The sequence below is a fragment of the Oncorhynchus masou genome, chromosome 18, assembly GCF_036934945.1.
Source record: "Oncorhynchus masou masou isolate Uvic2021 chromosome 18, UVic_Omas_1.1, whole genome shotgun sequence".
NCBI lineage: Eukaryota > Metazoa > Chordata > Actinopteri > Salmoniformes > Salmonidae > Oncorhynchus > Oncorhynchus masou.
In genome coordinates this window covers 21,671,562-21,692,129 of record NC_088229.1, presented here as the reverse complement: position 1 = coordinate 21,692,129, position 20,568 = coordinate 21,671,562, and the positions used below count along the sequence as shown (strand labels likewise).

General features: G+C 44.3%; 1 protein-coding gene across 3 annotated transcripts in view; it reads left to right on the top strand.

Moving 5' to 3' along the window:
• Positions 1 to 20,568, top strand: part of LOC135504209 (prickle-like protein 2) — a 50,210-nt gene that overhangs the window by 16,991 nt on the left and 12,651 nt on the right. For all 3 annotated transcript variants that reach the window (XM_064922566.1, XM_064922564.1, XM_064922565.1), the window contains one exon: positions 5,256 to 5,338. In XM_064922566.1, the coding sequence (XP_064778638.1) occupies positions 5,256 to 5,338 (83 nt within the window). The remainder of the gene's footprint in view (positions 1 to 5,255; positions 5,339 to 20,568) is intronic.

The following is a 20,568-nucleotide window of genomic DNA, read 5'->3' as shown; positions in this document are numbered from 1 at the left end:
AATAGGAGAGGGCCTAGAACAGAGCCCTGGGGGACCCCAGTGGTGAGAGCGCGTGGCGAGGAGACAGATTCTCGCCACGCCACCTGGTAGGAGCGACCTGTCAGGTAGGACGCAATCCAAGCGTGGGCCGCGCCGGAGATGCCCAACTCGGAGAGGGTGGAGAGGAGGATCTGATGGTTCACAGTATCGAAGGCAGCCGATAGGTCTAGAAGGATGAGAGCAGAGGAGAGAGAGTTAGCTTTAGCAGTGCGGAGCGCCTCCGTGATACAGAGAAGAGCAGTCTCAGTTGAATGACTAGTCTTGAAACCTGACTGATTTGGATCAAGAAGGTCATTCTGAGAGAGATAGCGGGAGAGCTGGCCAAGGACGGCACGTTCAAGAGTTTTGGAGAGAAAAGAAAGAAGGGATACTGGTCTGTAGTTGTTGACATCGGAGGGATCGAGTGTAGGTTTTTTCAGAAGGGGTGCAACTCTCGCTCTCTTGAAGACGGAAGGGACGTAGCCAGCGGTCAGGGATGAGTTGATGAGCGGGGTGAGGTAAGGGAGAAGGTCTCCGGAAATGGTCTGGAGAAGAGAGGAGGGGATAGGGTCAAGCGGGCAGGTTGTTGGGCGGCCGGCCGTCACAAGAAGCGAGATTTCATCTGGAGAGAGAGGGGAGAAAGAGGTCAGAGCACAGGGTAGGGCAGTGTGAGCAGAACCAGCGGTGTCGTTTGACTTAGCAAGGATCGGATGTCGTCAACCTTCTTTTCAAAATGGTTGACGAAGTCATCTGCAGAGAGGGAGGAGGGGGGGGAGGAGGATTCAGGAGGGAGGAGAAGGTGGCAAAGAGCTTCCTAGGGTTAGAGGCAGATGCTTGGAATTTAGAGTGGTAGAAAGTGGCTTTAGCAGCAGAGACAGAGGAGGAAAATGTAGAGAGGAGGGAGTGAAAGGATGCCAGGTCCGCAGGGAGGCGAGTTTTCCTCCATTACCGCTCGGCTGCCCGGAGCACTGTTCTGTGAGCTCGCAATGAGTCGTCGAGCCACGGAGCGGGAGGGGAGGACCGAGCCGGCCTGGAGGATAGGGGACATAGAGAGTCAAAGGATGCAGAAAGGGAAGAGAGGAGGGTTGAGGAGGCAGAATCAGGAGATAGGTTGGAGAAGGTATGAGCAGAGGGAAGAGATGATAGGATGGAAGAGGAGAGAGTAGCGGGGGAGAGAGAGCGAAGGTTGGGACGGTGCGATACCATCCGAGTAGGGGCAGTGTGGGAAGTGTTGGATGAGAGCGAGAGGGAAAAGGATACAAGGTAGTGGTCGGAGACTTGGAGGGGAGTTGCAATGAGGTTAGTGGAAGAACAGCATCTAGTAAAGATGAGGTCGAGCGTATTGCCTGCCTTGTGAGTAGGGGGGAAGGTGAGAGGGTGAGGTCAAAAGAGGAGAGGAGTGGAAAGAAGGAGGCAGAGAGGAATGAGTCAAAGGTAGACGAGGGGAGGTTAAAGTCGCCCAGGACTGTGAGAGGTGAGCCGTCCTCAGGAAAGGAGCTTATCAAGGCATCAAGCTCATTGATGAACTCTCCGAGGGAACCTGGAGGGCGATAAATGATAAGGATGTTAAGCTTGAAAGGGCTGGTAAATGTGACAGCATGGAATTCAAAGGAGGCGATAGACAGATGGGTAAGGGGAGAAAGAGAGAATGACCACTTGGGAGAGATGAGGATCCCGGTTCCTCCACCCCGCTGACCAGAAGCTCTCGGGGTGTGCGAGAACACGTGGGCAGACGAAGAGAGAGCAGTAGGAGTAGCAGTGTTATCTGTGGTGATCCATGTTTCCGTCAGTGCCAAGAAGTCGAGGGACTGGAGGGAGGCATAGGCTGAGATGAAGTCTGCCTTGTTGGCCGCAGATCGGCAGTTCCAGAGGCTACCGGAGACCTGGAACTCCACGTGGGTCTCCACCAGATTAGGGTGGCCGCGGCCACACGGTGTGGAGCGTTTGTATGGTCTGTGCAGAGAGGAGAGAACAGGGATAGATAGACACATAGTTGACAGGCTACAGAAGAGGCTACGCTAATGCAAAGGAGATTGGAATGACAAGTGGACTACACGTCTCGAATGTTCAGAAAGTTAAGCTTACGTAGCAAGAATCTTATTGACTAAAATGATTGAAATGATACAGTACTGCTGGAGTAGGCTAGCTGGCAGTGGCTGCGTTGTTGACTTTGTAGGCTAGCTGGCAGTGGCTGCGTTGTTGACACTACACTAATCAAGTCGTTCCGTCGAGTGTAATAGTTTCTACAGTGCTGCTATTCGGGGGCTAGCTGGCTAGCTGGCTAGCTAGCAGTGTTGATTACGTTACGTTACGTTAAAAGAACGACAATAGCTGGCTAGCTAACCTAGAAAATCGCTCTAGACTACACAATTGTCTTAGATACAAAGACGGCTATGTAGCTAGCTAGCTACGATCAAACAAATCAAAATGTGATACTACCTGTGGAGCGAAGCGGAATGTTGACTGGGTTGTTGAAGTTCTATTCAGTAGACGTTGGCTAGCTGTTGGCTAGCTAGCTAGCAGTATCTCCTACGTTAAGGACGACAAATAGCTGGCTAGCTAACCTCGGTAAATTAAGATAATCACTCTAAGTCTACACACTCTAAACTACACAATTATCTTGGATACGAAGACAGCAAAGACAGCTATGTAGCTAGCTAACACTACACTAATCGAGTCGTTCAGTTGAGTGTAATAGTTTCTACAGTGCTAGTAGACGGTGGGCGTTAGCTAGCTGCTGGGCAGATAGCAGTGTAGACTACGTTAGGACGACGAAATACGATAATTACGCAATTATCTTTGATACAAAGACGGCTATGTAGCTAGCTAAGAAGAAATTGCTAAGATGAGACAAATCAAACCGTTGTACTATAATGAAATGTAATGAAAAATTATACTACCTGCGGACCGAAGTGTAGATGCGACCGCTCGCTCCAACCCGGAACTACAGAACATGTTATGCTCTACACCGGTTGCAAAGCAAATTAATGTGCTTAATTTGAAGAAGTTATTTGGACACTTTGATTTGAAAAAGTAAAAAAAAAAAAAAAAACGCGTGCACTGTTTATTGCCTTAACGCACACGCTGGGCATCCTTCACAAGTGTTAATAAACTCAGCAAAAAAAGAAATGTCCTCTCACTGTCAACTGCGTTTCTTTTCAGCAACCTTAAAGTGTAAATATTTGTATGAACATAACAAGATTCAACAACTGAGACATAAACTGAACAAGTTTCATAGACATGTGATTAACAGAAATGGAATAATGTGTCCCTGATCAAAGGGGGGGGGGTGAAAATCAGAAGTAACAGTCAGTATCTGGTGTGGCCAGCAGCTGCATTAATAAGTACTGCAGTGCATCTCCTCCTCATGGACGGCACCATGCATTAATAAGTACTGCCGGTTCTTGCTGTGAGATGTTACCCCACTCTTCCACCAAGGCACTTGCCAAGTTCCCGGACATTTCTGGGGGGAATGGCCCTAGCCCTCACCCTCCGATCCAACAGGTCCCAGATGTGTTCAATGGGATTGAGATCCGGGCTCTTTGCTGGCCATGGCAGAACATTGACATTCCTGACTTGCAGGAAATCACGCACAGAACGAGCAGTATGGCTGGTGGCATTGTCATGCTGGAGGGTCATGTCAGGATGAGCCTGCAGGAAGGGTACCACATGTGGGAGGAGGATGTCTTCCCTGTAACACATAGCGCTGCGATTGCCTGCAATGACAACAAGCTCAGTCCGATGATGCTGTGACACACCATGACGGACCCTCCACCTCCAAATCTATCCCGCTCCAGAGTACAGGCCTCGGTGTAACGCTCATTCCTTCGACGATAAATAGGAATCCGACCATCACCCCTGGTGAGACAAATCCCAGACTTGTCAGTGAAAAGCACTTTTTGCAACTCCTGTCTGGTCCAGTGATGATGGGTTTGTGCACATAGGCGACATTGTTGCCGATGATGTCTGGTGAGGACCTGCCTTACAGGCCTACAAACCCTCAGTCCAGCCTCTCTCAGCGGACAGTGAGAGCACTGATGAAGCGATTGTGCATTCCTGGTGTAACAAGGGCAGTTGGTGTTGCCATCCTGTACCTGTCCCGCAGGTGTGATATTCGGATGTACCGATCCTGTGCAAGTGTTGTTACACGTGGTCTGCCACTGCAAGGACGATCAGCTGTCCGTCCTGTCTCCCTGTAGCGCTGTCTTAGGCGTCTCACAGTATGGACATAGCAATTTATTGCCCTGGCCACATCTGCAGTCCTCATGCCTCCTTGCAGCATGCCTAAGGCACGTTCATGCAGATGAGCAGGGGCCCTGGGCATCTTTCTTTTGGTGTTTTTCAGAGTCAGTAGAAAGGCCTCTTAGTGTCCTAAGTTTTCATAACTGTGACCTTAATTGCCTACCATCTGTAAGCTTTTGGAGTCTTTACGACCGTTCCACAGGTGCATGTTCATTAATTGTTTATTGTTCAATGAACAAGCATGAAAAACAGTGTTTAAACCCTTTACAATGAAGATCTGTGTAGTTATTTGGATTTTTACAAATTATCTTTGAAAGACAAGAGTCCTGAAAAGGAACACCCCCCCCCCCTTTTTTTGTTCATGGACACATTATTCCATTTCTGTTAGTCACGTGTTTGTGGAACTTGTTCAGTTTATATCTCAGTTGTGAGATAATCTTTTGTTCATACAAATATTTACACATGTTATGTTTGCTGAAAATAAACGCAGTTAACAGTGAGAGGACGTTTCTTTTTTTGCTGAGTTTGTCACACATAAACATACACAACCCTATTAAACACCCTGTTACACAGTCATGCACATTGTTTAGACGCATGTACTCACAGATGGCATCACACCCATGGATTATGAGCAAGACCAATATTACATATTGAACCAATACAATCCTACTTCTCTGTCAATCATGGAATCAAACTGCAGATGTGCAAATTGAGGGGGTGAGGGAAGGGATATTTCCATGTTTTTCACTGGATCTCTGTGAATTTATTTTGCTTTCCAGAGAATTGCTTTCCTCCTCAAGGATGACCCTCTCACCATCCATACTGCTTTTGATTAAAGTGGATTGACCATTGACACGTGACCATTTCTCCTCCCAATCACTTACTGTCATGTGAAATAAATAAATGCTGCATTTGTTGATAATTTTATTCTAATTGTTTGTGATGCATGAATGATATCATACTGGGTTTCTAATGTTGTGTTGTGGTGATTTCAGCAGGAGGAGGAAGACCCAGACCGGGGACAACCATGTATAAGATGTGGAGACCAGTGTCCTGGCTTTCGTATGCATGGCTGGAGGTAGGCCTCGCATACTCCCGTCACATACTCCTCACAGGAACATCGACACTGTTTTCAAGATGTTTCATGTGATTATATTTCATGCCATAGGTTTCTTTCCTTCTCATTTTGGAGTCATAACACATAAGTAGGATAGGTATGATCACAGTCTAGTGCAGGCAGTGCTCTCTTGTGTGTCACATGGCTGTCGCTATTTGGTTGTAACTTACTTATTGAGGAAGAGTCATATGGCTAACTTCCATTCTGTATTGGGTGATTTGAGGTGATTTCTGACAACAATATGATTTCTCTGTGTTTTTATATGTTAGAGTGGATTGGGGATTGGAGAGCTGATTAACCAAACTGTCCATGTGGAGAGTAGGTCTAGATATAGACTCAAACAAACATTATCCAAACACAACACATTTACCACATCCAGAACAGATAAAGCATTCAGTAATGTGAAAGAAAGGGTCATAGAGAATCTAGGCAACAAAAAAACAGAGCAGCTGCACTTTGTGTGAGTCGATGTTATCCACACACAAACCATCTCTGAGTGCAAGGGTTTACCATTAGAAATGCTAGCTGCATGTGGTTTAGCACGTTTAAAACTTTTGAAAGTGTTCATAGCAGAGATCTATGACATGCTGTGGTTGGAGGGAGCTCTCTGATTATACATGTAGCCTATACACTGTAATCTAACAATTCCACAACACCTAATACACACAAATCTAACTAAAGTAAAGTAATGGAATAATAATATCTACACTCCCCTTCAAAAGTTTGGAGTTACTTAGAAAGGTCCTTGTTTTTGAAAGAAAAGGTAATTTTTTTGTCCATCAAAATAACATCAAATTGATCAGAAATACAGTGTAGACATTTTTAATGTTGTAAATGACTAATGTAGCTGGAAACGGCTGATTTTTAATGGAATATCTTCAGAGGCCAATTATCAGCAACCATCACTCCTTTGTTCCAATGGCATGTTGTGTTAGCTAATCCAAGTTTATCCTTTTAAAAGGCAAATTGATCATTAAAAAAACATTTTGCAATTATGTTAGCACAGCTGAAGACTGTTGTCCTGATTAAAGAGGCAATAAAACTGGCCTTCTTTAGACTAGTTGAGTATCTGGAGTAACAGCATTTCTGGGCCAAAAGGTTTGTGGGAGACTCCCCAAACATATAGAAGAAAGTACTCTGGTCAGATAAGACTAAAATTGAGCTTTTAGGCCATCAAGGAAAACGCTATGTCTGACCCAGCACCTCTCAACCCAACACCTCTTATTCCCCAAGAACACCATCCCCACAGTGAAGCATGGTTGTGGCAGCATCATGCTGTAGGGATGTTTTTCATTGGCCGGGACTGAGAAACTGGTCAGACTTGAAGGAATGATGGATTGCGCTAAATACAGGTACATTCTTGAGGGAAACCTGTTTCAGTCTTCCAGAGTTTTGAGACTGGGACGGAGGTTCACCTTCCAGCAGGACAATGACCCAAGCATACTGCTAAAGCAACACTCAAGTGGTTTAAGGGGAAACATTTAAATGTCTTGGAATGGCCTAGTCAAAGCCGAGACTTGATTCCAAGTGAGAATCTGTGGTATGACTTAAAGATTGCTGTACACCAGCGGAATCCATCCAACTTGAAGGAGCTGGAGCAGTTTTGCCTTGAAGAATGGGCAAAAATCACAGTACATCACTAGATGTGCCAAGCTTATAGAGACATAGCCCAAGAGACTTTGTATTTATTTATATTTAACTAGGCAAGTCAGTTAAGAACAAAATCTTATTTTCAATGACGGCCTAGGAACAGTGGGTTAACTGCCTGTTCAGGGGCAGAACGACAGCTCGGGGGGTTTGAACTTGCAACCTTCCGGTTACTAGTCCAACGCTCTAACCACTAGGCTACCTTGCCGCCCCAGACTACCCTGCCGCCCCAGACTTGGAGCTGTAATTGTTGCAAAAGGTGGCTCGACAAAGTATTGACTTTGGGGGGGTGAATAGTTATGCATGCTCAAATTTTCTGTTTTTTTTGTATTGTTTCTTGTTTGTTTCACAATAAAAAATATTTTGCCTCAAGGTGGTAGGCATGTTGTGTAAATCAAATTATACAAATTCCAGGTTGTAAAATAGGAAAAATGCCAAGGAGGGTGAATACTTTCCCAAGCCATTGTTGATATTCCATAAAAATCTGCCATTTCCAGCTACAATAGTCATTTACAACATTAACAATGTCTACACTGTATTTCTGATTAATTTGCTCTTATTTTAATGGAAAAAAAATTAGCTTTTTTAAAAAAACAAGTGACCCCAAACTTTTGAACGGTAGTGTACATATAGATGTGAGCCTCTGTCTTTCGGTGTGTCACATATTTTAAAAGAAGTCTTGTGACCGAGGAAAGACTATTTTTACGCGCTTTAGCACTCGGCGGTTCCATTCTGTGAGCTTGTGCTGCTTGTGTTGCTTACCACTTTGAGGTTGAGCTGTTGTTGCTCCTAGGCGGTTCCACTTCACAATAACAGCACTTACAATTGACCCGAGGCAGCTCTGGCGGGGCGGATATTTGACGAACTGACTTGTTGGAAAGGTGGCATCCTATGATGGTGCCACATTGAAAGTCACTGTATGCTCGATTTTATACACCAGTCAGCAACGAGTTTGGCAGAAATCCACAAATTTTGGCCATGTAGTGTATGTATAAAAACACTCAAATAAAAAGTGACATTCTGTACTATCGCCTCAAATAAAACATTTGATCTCAAAGAGACAAAATTAAAGTTATAGCTTCACTGACCAAATAAATATGGAGAGAGTGTATACAGCTCACTGTGCCCCTGAAAATTAGTGTCTGTCTGTTGAAGTGTTTTTCAACCACCTATGGTCATTTAGGTGTCCAGTCAGTGTCCTCGTGTCTTTCTGAGGAACAACTAGTATTCCTCTCCCCTTTCTTCTGTGTTTGCATTCTCCCTGTATGAATCCTCTTCACTCATCCCATCCCCCTCTCTTCCTCAGTGTGTCTAGACCATTGGGTCTCTTAGTTAGTCCTAATCCTGTCCTCCCTCCCCTCCGTAGTGTGTCCAGCCCATTGGGTCTCTTAGTTAGTCCTAATCCTGTCCTCCCTCCTCCTTAGTCCAGCCCATCCTTAGTTAGTCCTAATCCTGTCCTCCTCCTCATAGTGTGTCCAGCCCATTGGGTCTCTTAGTTAGTCCTAATCCTGTCCTCCCTCCCCTCCTTAGTGTGTCCAGACCATTGGGTCTCTTAGTTAGTCCTAATCCTGTCCTCCCTCCCCTCATTAGTGTGTCCAGCCCATTGGGTCTCTTAGTTAGTCCTAATCCTGTCCTCCCTCCCCTCCTTAGTGTGTCCAGCCCATTGGGTCTCTTAGTTAGTCCTAATCCTGTCCTCCCTCCCCTCATTAGTGTGTCCAGCCCATTGGGTCTCTTAGTTAGTCCTAATCCTGTCCTCCCTCCCCTCATTAGTGTGTCCAGCCCATTGGGTCCTTAGTTAGTCCTAATCCTTAGTGTGTCCAGACCATTGGGTCTCTAGTTAGTCCTAATCCTGTCCTCCCTCCCCTCATTAGTGTGTCCAGCCCATTGGGTCTCTTAGTTAGTCCTAATCCTGTCCTCCCTCCCCTCATTAGTGTGTCCAGCCCATTGGGTCTCTTAGTTAGTCCTAATCCTGTCCTCCCTCCCCTCATTAGTGTGTCCAGCCCATTGGGTCTCTTAGTTAGTCCCCTGTCCCCTCCCCTCATTAGTGTGTCCAGCCCATTGGGTCTCTTAGTTAGTCCTAATCCTGTCCTCCCTCCCCTCATTAGTGTGTCCAGCCCATTGGGTCTCTTAGTTAGTCCTAATCCTGTCCTCCCTCCCCTCATTAGTGTGTCCAGCCCATTGGGTCTCTTAGTTAGTCCTAATCCTGTCCTCCCTCCCTCATTAGTGTGTCCAGCCCATTGGGTCTCTTAGTTAGTCCTAATCCTGTCCAGCCCATTGGGTCTCTTAGTTAGTCCTAATCCTGTCCTCCCTCCCCTCCTTAGTGTGTCCAGCCCATTGGGTCTCTTAGTTAGTCCTAATCCTGTCCTCCCTCCCCTCATTAGTGTGTCCAGCCCATTGGGTCTCTTAGTTAGTCCTAATCCTGTCCTCCCTCCCCCTTAGTGTGTCCAGCCCATTGGGTCTCTTAGTCCCTCCCCTCATTAGTGTGTCCAGCCCATTGGGTCCCTAATCCTGTCCTCCCTCCCCTCATTAGTGTGTCCAGACCATTGGGTCTCTTAGTTAGTCCTAATCCTGTCCTCCCTCCCCTCATTAGTGTGTCCAGACCATTGGGTCTCTTAGTTAGTCCTAATCCTGTCCTCCCTCCCCTCATTAGTGTGTCCAGACCATTGGGTCTCTTAGTTAGTCCTAATCCTGTCCTCCCTCCCCTCATTAGTGTGTCCAGCCCATTGGGTCTCTTAGTTAGTCCTAATCCTGTCCTCCCTCCCCTCATTAGTGTGTCCAGCCCATTGGGTCTCTTAGTTAGTCCTAATCCTGTCCTCCCTCCCTCATTAGTGTGTCCAGCCCATTGGGTCTCTTAGTTATTAATCCTGTGTGTGTCCAGCCCATTGGGTCTCTTAGTTAGTCCTAATCCTGTCCTCCCTCCCCATTAGTGTGTCCATTGGGTCTCTTAGTTAGTCCTAATCCTGTCCTCCCTCCCTCATTAGTGTGTCCAGCCCATTGGTCTCTTAGTTAGTCCTAATCCTTGTCCTCCTAATCCTCCCCCTCCCCTCATTAGTGTGTCCAGCCCATTGGGTCTCTTAGTTAGTCCTAATCCTGTCCTCCCCCCCTCCTTAGTGTGTCCAGCCCATTGGGTCTCTTAGTTAGTCCTAATCCTGTCCTCCCTCCCCTCCTTAGTGTGTCCAGCCCATTGGGTCTCTTAGTTAGTCCTAATCCTGTCCTCCCTCCCTCCTTAGTGTGTCCAGCCCATTGGGTCTCTTAGTTAGTCCTAATCCTGTCCTCCCCCCCTCCTTAGTGTGTCCAGCCCATTGGGTCTCTTAGTTAGTCCTAATCCTGTCCTCCCTCCCCTCCTTAGTGTGTCCAGCCCATTGGGTCTCTTAGTTAGTCCTAATCCTGTCCTCCCTCCCCTCATTAGTGTGTCCAGACCATTGGGTCTCTTAGTTAGTCCTAATCCTGTCCTCCCTCCCCTCCTTAGTGTGTCCAGACCATTGGGTCTCCTAGTTAGTCCTAATCCTGTCCGTCACCCTAATAAGATTAGCCCTTTCACATCCGGCTACTGCCGCCACCGCTGTGATAAAGCCCTAAACTTCTCTACCCCTCCCTGAATCTCTCCCTCCCTCCTTCTCCCCATCCCTTTCTTTCAGATCCCGCTGTGATCGGGCCACCACTGCTGTGATAGGGATGGGTTGAAGGAGGGGTGGCTCTCTCTGACTTTTCACTGTCTTCATACAGTTAATAAGCACTTTGAGAAAGGGCAGTTTAGAAGGTTTTGAGTTTGGACCGGTACATTTAAAAACTATTTTTGTTTACGCACTGTACATTCGCACAAGGCTTGAAGTTGACACAGCTTGCACTTCTGACTATTTTCTGAAGTACTCCCTTTATTAGTTGTTTTAGTGAATGGAGACAATAGCCACATTTCATGGTAATTTTGACAGAGAGAAAGAGAGTTCTGGGTTAAACAATGCAGCATACACAAACACACATTGGGCCTTCAGAAGATAAGCCAACCCTGGCTGGCAGATTGAACTAATAAAGAGTCAGATATAAGAAACAGACTGGGTTCTACTTAAGCAATAAGGCACGAGGGAGTGTGGTATATGGCCCATATACCAGGGCTAAGATATGTTCTTTAGCACGACGCAATGCGAATACAGTCCTTAACCGTGGTATATTACCCATATACCACAAACCCCTGAGGTGCCTTGTTGCTATTATAAACTGGTTACCAATGTAATTTGAGCAGTAAAAATACATGTTTGTCATACCCATGGTATACGGTCTGATATACCACAGCTGTCTGCCAATCAGCATTCAGGGCTCAAACCACCCAGTTTATAAATATGGAATAAAGGCTGCAAGGAGGGTATTCATTTCTATCAAATTATTCTAACTGAGTGCTTGCGTCCTTGGTTATTATGTCCCTGTGTTGAGGTCAAGTCAACAGGCTTTGAAGACAAACAGTCCTTAATCTAAAGCACATGGTGACTCTACTGTACTTTATACTGTCATGCTAAAAACACAGACAAACCAGATAAAAGAACCAAATGTAACTGTGACTGTCATCATATCATTGATGTGTTTTCCATACATCTTTGGTGTGGTTATATTCATCTTTGGTATGGTGAAGTTATTGAAAGACATTTCGGCAGAATAGAGAGGGTACATGGTTTGAGGTCTGGTGACCGGGAGTTTTTGTTTAATGTTCCAGTCTGATATCAGGGCAAGAATAATGAGAGATGTTTAATCCTTTTAAGCAGGAGGTGTCAGAACCACAGTTACTTCCCAGTTACCACAGAGCAGAATGATTAAATGATTGAGATGTATGGGGGTCACTGTTTAACATCTTAAAGACTCCAGAGTTCAGGACAAATGGCATCTCCTTTATTAACCCATTCTCAGTAACACCTACCCCCATTACCCCCATGGAAGACAAACATGCAAGTGACCAAAGAGCTGGGCTGTTTAACCACACTGTCAGGGCAGTGATCTATCATCAACCTGCTCTCTCCCAGGCTGGGCCGGGGCCTCTTAGGCAGGGTGCAGATGGCTCCACGACCCTATCCACCAGAGGAGGAATTAAGTTACTTGTGACCCCATAGGTCCCAGTCAGTGACACTGAGACACAGAGTGCTCAAAGCCAGCCTCCCCTATTAGTTGGTAAGAGCAGGCAGGTGGCGTGGCGATTACTCAGGCACTAATTACTGACCACAGAGCAAGCATTCTGGGACAGTGTCCATCTGTTTCTTAGAGGGATGGATGGATCTATCTAATCTGGACTCAGAGCACTATCAGGCCACAGAGAGAGATACTGTAGCTACTCAGTTTAAATCACAGCTAGTCACACCAAGAGCAGAGCAGACGTATTCATCCCAAGAGGGTTATTGATCACTGTACTGTACAAACTGGTTGGTACATTACCCATTTGACTCATGTATGGCCAAAACAAATGGGGATGGATTGAATGGCTAATGATACATCTAAAAAGTGACTTTTGAATTTGTTATAAGTTGTGATTGTATGGAAGAGTGAGTATCTTATTACTTATCTTGTCTGGGTTAATGGCACACTTGTTGATGTTTGAACGGTTAAATAGTTATTCCAGGCGAGAGTGAGAGAAACCGGAAAAGGGGATTGAACAGAGAAAGGTAAAAGAGAGATTGACAAGCGAGGCAATTTAACATAGATCTAAGGACAAAAGGGACTTTTTGGTTGGATGTGTTGATTGACAGGTCATCCTGGAGTGATTGACAGCGAGGACAGATGAGCTGTTATGATTTTGGACTTCTTAGAGGCCTGTAGCCAGGCCAAGATGTTCTCTGAAATGCCATCCTTTAATTGGTCAAAAGGGCTTGATGTCCAAACGAAGCATTTTTTATCTGTGCTGCATTGCTCATCTTGATTAGACTTGTCAGAACATGAAATGATTCATTCCCAAATGAAGTTGAGTTATAGAATCTGCTCCAATTATTTCAAACATTAAAGCTGATGGCATTGGTGTGTGTATGTGTGTTCTGAAAATGTGAGAGGTCAAATTGAACTGTTGCACACTTTTTAGAAGTGTGGAGAAACCATGCAGTGAATGGAAAGAATGTAGTGTGTGTGTGTGTGTCCAGAGACTTATTGTTTGGTCAACTCTAATCAGATGGGGGTAGAGGGATGGTGTGGGGAGGGATACATTGAAAAGAGACATGTAGAGAGAGAAAACACATTTCCGCTGGTAAGGAGCTGCCTCATCTTGAACTCAGCTCTGACGAGGCAGGCAGGCAGACAGACAGACAGGCAGCAGCACGATGTGACTAAATCTGAGATCAGATTCTGAGAAGCTTCACTATAGCACCGGTCTGGATAGGAGGATGTTACAGAGGCAGCATGGATTTCTTTGTGATGTTGATGACAAAAGGTAAAGGTCTTGGCTAATTCCTGCTTTACTGTTTTGTTGTATGTAGCCACTAATTGGAAGGCTTAACACTCATCGAACAGAAAGTCAAAGTCCTTGTGTGTACTTGAATGTGATAGCTCACAGCGGATAGTAGGAAGTGGATAGTGGGGTCCCTGCTTGCCAGAGGGAGAGGGTTTAGAATTTAGATTGAGCCTGTTAACACTGCTAGCAGATTTGAAAACAGGACCGCTAATGATTGTAATTTGTGTTGTGGCATTCCAAAAGTGAAAATAAGCAGAGAGAGAGTTATTTCTGTTCCCCTCCAAGAGGGCTAGTAGGGAATATAGAAATTATTGAGGATTATGTGTCAGGATTATGTGGTCCTGCTGTGCAGTATGTACTGTGCACTAATGGAAGTTACAGTCTCCATGCTGGCCCAGTTCACACTGTTTTACTCTGTTTAGTGGTTAAGACCAGATTAGAGTACCACAAGCTAATAGGTATTTTATTAGAATAATTTTTAGGCATGTGCTTCGTAAAAATAAAAATTAAACGTTTTGGAGGATAAAAGAAGGATATACTGTATATGTTTCTAACATATAGTACTAGTGAACTACACTAAAGCCATCAGCGCTGTGTGAAAAGACCAGAGAGGTCATAGTAAACATTTAGGCCATGTGGCAGAGCAAGGATTTCTGACCTCAGTAGCATCACAGAGAAGCATCCTCACTACTTTGCTGTATCCTTCTGCCCAGCACTCAGTCATGTACGGGATTATCCACAACCAGAGTCACTGTTTACATATCAATACAAAGAAAGATGCTGTTACAGCCACAGCGTTGTGACGTAACCTGAGAATTGGAGGCGTAACATGGATTACAGGCCAAACATATCACATCAGCATCTGCTCTGTGACCACAGTAGAACCGCTGGTCATTTCTGAGGGTCTCGTGGCAGTGGCTGTGGCGGCTGAGTGTGCCGTCCTGGCATTCAAGCTAAATATACTCTTAATGGCAAGCTAGATGTCTTTCCAGGTTGGCAAATAGATACAAGTGGGTTAATAACAATCAAGATCATTTGCAAGCACAGTCCTACACATCATTTAAAATGAATTGCTCTCGGGCAATAGTGTTTCATGTTGTACTTGGAAACTGTACTCTGGACAACTCTTTGCTGATTGGCACTGATAAATCTCCCTGTTAAATCTGATAAATCTCCCTGTTATTTTGAGGAGCTGGTGGGTGGCTGGATATCATTCCCTGGTACATGTAGTGGTTTTCCAGCTGCCTGTATGCTGCGGGGCATCTGTACCACGCACGCACACACACACACGTGACTCTGTGTTGTACGGTGGCTCTTACATCCACACACATACAGTGTACACGAGCTCTGAGGACAAACAGCTGTGGCTGGATTGTGGCTTGTGAGTTTTGCCAGCATGGCTTACCCTGAGGTGACCTGCTATGTTTACCATGATTTATACTGAACCCACTGCACTACAACCTGGCCTTATAAGGAGCTAAGGCAGCCAGGGTTGGAAACTTTTCGCAGGAGAGCTGTTCAGTTTAATATTTTATTGTGAAGGGAATAGTAGTAAGGATGGGATGGGAGACTTTGGAACAGGGGATTGAAAGTGAATGCTGTTTATCCATATGAAAGGATTGGTGTTTGTGTGTGTGTTTTAAGGGGGATGTCTACGCAAAGCGGCTTTGTCCTCCATCTGTGCCTGAGGAGCTGGCCTTGAGCCGCAAATACCAGCTGAGGGCCTGTTATGCAATCACACAAGAACCAGAGAGATACTGTTTATACAGGAGCCCACACACTGATGCATCCACACACTGATGCATCCACACACTGATGCATCCACACACGTAATGCCTACACAGACATGAACACATACTGTACAAACCCTCACACTGTCACAGTCAGTCCCACATACAGACAGGCCCAATTACTCAGAGGAAAGATATGACAGCCCAGAGGGGGTGACAAGGGGGAGGATTACCCCCTCCATCTCCATCTTCTCTTCCTCCAACAGTTATTAACCACTGTGGGACAGAGGAGAACGACTACCCCATCTCATTGTAGCCACGGAAGTTTAAGGACGGCCGCAGTACTGCAGGCATTGTTAGCAGAAAACAGGCTCCGCCATTATATTGAATGGAAAAATTGCAATATTCATGGTCAGTCTTTGTGTAAATACATTTTACAAATTCAAAGACACTCATGCTACCAATAATTGCTTATAATAGAACAGATGTATGTCCTTGAACCCATTTTGTTTAAATTGCACACAGAAGAAGTTATAAGAATAATTAAGTTACTAATGGCAACCAGCAGGACAACAGATCAACCTTCAACTTGAGTTATTCAATGAGAGGGGGCAACCCTTAGACCGCCTGGTACTCAGCACTCTATTGTCCCTCTAATCATTCTAACATCAATGCAAATCTCATCGAAAATCTAGTCAAACACTTCATGAGAGCCCATGAGCTTATGTTGCGCAACATTTCTATAGGCTATGCAATTGCGTGAGAAAACAGATTGATGGTCTCTATTAAAAAGAGGAGTATCCCATCAGCTTTCTATAGGCTAGGCCTATTATGTTTATATCCCAACTTTCCTAATATTTAAGCACATTGCTTCTTTTTACACGAGGAGTATAGCCTACCTGGCTGGCATGAAAATGAACTACAGGAAAAGTGTACTCCATTCGCTATTTAACCTCTCTAGGGTAGGTGAGATGCTAACGTCCCACCAGGCCAACATCCGGTAAAACTGCAGAGCGCTAACATTCTAAATACACAATTTGTATTTTAGTAAACATTCCTGTAAATACATGCATCTTACATAATTTAAAAGATGAACATTTTATTAATCCAGCCACTGTGTCAGATTTCAAAAATGCTCTACTGCGAAAGCAAACCATGCGATTTTTTTATTTATTTTATTTTTTAGCATTTTCCAACCAAGCAAAGTCAGAAATAACAATAAAATAAATTGCTTACCTTTGAAGATCTTCCTCTGGTGGCAATGCCAAGTGTCCTAACTACCAGTGAATGTTCGTTTTGTTTGATAACATCCACTTTTATAGCCTAAACCGAAATATTTGTAAACCGCTTGCGTTGTGATTTCCGTCTCATTCAACTTTGGACGAAGCGTTCGTGGTAATTACACACACTAAACAAACGTTTATCCAGTCATGGTTGGTTTCATTGCAATCCTCTCGTTGTTACTAACACAACCATACTTGATGGTTATTTTCCCGGGACGTTTTGACCGAAACAAACCGATTTGAAGACACCAATCAGTGACCTCATTGCGCACCAATGGTTGGACCGGTCTATCGTTGATTGACTGTATTTTGGCCCAATGACCACTGATCATCTTGAAATCTAGCTTGGAAGATAGCCAATGAGTGGAGGTAAACGGCAATATGTAATGGTTATACGTTCGAAGACCAGCCTTTGTCGTAAACTCTGGCGTAAAAGAGGCTCATTCGCCATTGCAAATCCTACTTGACGGAGCCACGAGTGTTACGCATAGCAGTACATAGTCAATAGCATTTTCAGCAAGTTTATATATTTAAATTATGGCGAATAACTCAGGAAAAGCTCAAACAAAGTCTAGGTATACAGATTTAACCCAAATTATAGAGGAAATTGATAGAGAAAGCAAGACCGAGTTGCTTCAGCACCTTCTGTCCCCTCTACCGCTGTCCCTTCTGCTCCAACCAGTGGTGTTCACCTGCCCAGATTAATCTCTGCAGGCATGAATGTGCCTCAGGGCAAAAAGGGCACAGTAGGGAGATGTCTTTGGGCCCTTTGTCACAGGAAATGCCCCATCACCCGCACCACCTGTTCAGTAAGCCTCTGCTTTACACCAGAAAGAGACTGCTATGGGCCATGGCACCTTCAGCACAATATTGTGTAGAGGACTGAGGGTCTTCACAATATTGTAAATAGAAAATGTGTAAATAGTTACCCTTGTTATTTGTTTATGTTTAATTATTATTATTATTATTTTTTATTTTTTTGGGGGGGGTGTGTTAGAATAGCATTTATGTATTTTGTATATAGTTCTTTCCTTCAAAATGTATCACTGTACCAATTCGGCCACTTGGGTACATTTGTGTGGGACACCTGGATGACTTCATCCTCAGTGTCATGTAGCTCGCTCATTTTTGAAGTTATCTGTCTAAAACTTTGCTCAGCTTTGTTGGCATCTTATGTTCTTCATTCAAATCATCCCCAGCATCCTATCTGTATGTGTGGCTGTTCTTGTTCATTTGAAAGATGATGCAGCAACAATAGAAAACAGAAAACGTATGTTTATTTCCTTGTATTTTCTTCTACCAGATCTATTGTGTTATATTCTCCTACATTCAATTCACATTTCCACAAAATTCAGAGTGTTTCTTTTCAAATGATACCAAGAAAATGCATATCCTTGCTTCTGGGCCTGAGCTACAGTCGGAAATTGAGAAGAAGGGGGGTACCCCAAAGAAGTTAAGTGCATAGATGACATGTATTTTTTTCCACCTGTCCCTTTTTCGAGACAGGTAAAATCTAAATAAGAACAAATTTCACACATACAGTGCATTCAGAAAGTATTCAGACTCCTTTTCCACATTTTGTTACATTACAGCCTTATTCAATCAATTAATTGTTTTCCTCATCAATCTACACAGACTATCCCATGACAAAGCAAAAACAGGTTTTTCAATTTTTTGTAAAAAAATTACATTTAAAAAATGCAAACTTTACTTCCATAAGTATTCAGACCCTTTGCTATCAGACTCAACATTTTGTTCAGGTGCATTCTGTTTCCATTGATCATCCTTGAGATGTTTCTACAACTTGATTGGACATGATTTGGAAAGGCACACACCTGTCTATATAAGGTCCCACAGTTGACAGTGCATGTCAAAGCAAAACCCAAGCCATGAGGTTGAAGGAATTGTCCGTAGAGCTCTGAGGCAGGATTGTGTCGAGGCACGAATCTGGTGAAGGGTACCGAAAAATGTCTGCAGCATTGAAGGTCCCCAAGAACACAGTGGCCTCCATCATTTTTAAATGGAAGAAACACCAAGATTCCTAGAGCTGGCCGACCAAACCTTAGGGATATGACCAAGAAAACGATGGTCACTCTGACAGAGCTCCAGAGTTCCTCTGTGGAGATGGAAGAAGCTTCCAGAAGGACAACCATCTCTGCAGCACTCTACCACGCAGGCCGTTATGGTAGAGTGGCCAGACGGAAGCCACTAAGTAAAAGGCACATGACAGCCCACTTGGGATTTGCCAAAAGGCACCTAAAGGACTCTCAGACCATGAGAAACAAGATCCTCTGGTTTGAAGAAACCAAGATTGAACTCTTTGGCCTGAATGCCAAGCGTCACGTCTGGAGGAAACCTGGCTCCATCCATACGGTGAAGCAGCATCATGATGTGGGGATGTTTTTCAGCAGTATGGACTGAGAGACTAGTCAGGATCAAGGGCAAGATGAACAGAGCAAAGTACAGAAAAGTCCTTGATGAAAACCTGCTCCAGAGCACTCAGGACCTCAGACTGGAGCGAAGGTTCACCTTCCAACAGAACAAGGACCCTAAGCACATAGCCAAGACAACGCAGGAGTGGCTTCGGGACAAGTCTTTGAATTTGTAACCCGATCAAACATTTCTGGAGAGACTTGAAAACAGCTGTGGTGCGACGCTCCTCATCCAATCTAATAGGGCTTGAGAGGATCTGCAGAGAAGAATGGGAGAAACTCCCCATTCAGTTGTGACAAACTTGTAGTGTCTACCCAAGAAGACTCAAGGCTGTAATCGCTGCCAAAGGTGCTTCAACAAAGTACTGAGTAAAGGGTCTGAATGCTTATGTACATTTTATTTCATTTTTTAAATATTTTAATTTGCAAATATTTCTAAATGTGTTTTTGCTTTGTCGTTATGGGCTATTGTAGATTGATGAGAGGGAAAAAAATAATTGAATCTATTTTAGAATAAGGCTGCAACGTGACAAAATGTGGAAAATGTCAAGGGGTCTGAATACTTTCCGAATCACTGTATATTATTTTGTATATGTAAAGACAAGATTAAATAAAGAATATCCTGATGGGTGAAAATATTAGCATTTCACTATATTATCACTTGTGAATGATGCCCAGCTTGTGTGCAGTGAGGCAAGAAACAGAGCATGCCTGTTTTTCTCAGAACCTTTTCAAATCATAGTCGCAAAATAAGCCTAGCCCATAGGCCTATAAGTTTTGATAAGGTTTGTATCACAACTAAAGTGGCCACTTAACTTAATAAATTAAGCACATTAATCCGCTTTACAAGGGGTGTATTGCCTAACTGGCATACATATGCAGCCCGTGAGTTTCAAGTTTGGAGAAGATCATTTTCACCATACAAATGCACCTTTATAATAAAAGCAATATATAATAAAAGCAATACATGCATAATTACATTTTTGGTAACTTTTGAGAATGGTGTTGGCTGATGAAATGTAAATGTGGACAGTTCTTCCAATATCTTCAATATGCACCCCGGAATTGGATATGGACGTGCGCAGTTGCGTCTGTCTTCAGCCTGTGAGGAAGACCCGATCATGTGACTGCATTGGCTAATAAAAATGTAGCTATCTGAGAGAACCGTGTGAGTGAGAGATGCTTCGGAGCACGCAGCCAGGAGAATTAGGGAATTATAATTATTATATTCAGCCCAAGGGCACAACGGCCAATGGCCGCAAAAAGCATGGATTTTTTCAGGGGGCATTACGTCGACACAATGGGCATGCTACCGGGAAATTCAAGACATTATCAAAAGAAAAGCCACATGTGCGCACTCCCTCATTGTTTGGAGAAAATATATTTTCTGTTTTATTCAGCTATATTCAATTGTATTCTTTATACAATAAAACGATATTGTCTGCTAAATGAACTAGTGTAGCTCACAGCCATATGACATAGCCAGATCAGGATAGCAGCCTACACAAGAAATAACTAATATTAATAACCATCTAGATGTCACCTTGATATATACATACAGTCTACTACTCAATGGGGTGGGAATGAACAGTAACAACACTAGGACACAGTGCCCTTTGCTCCCGCTTGCCAAGCACGACTGTCCGGAAACTGCATGGGAAGTAGCTACCACCAAGTAGCT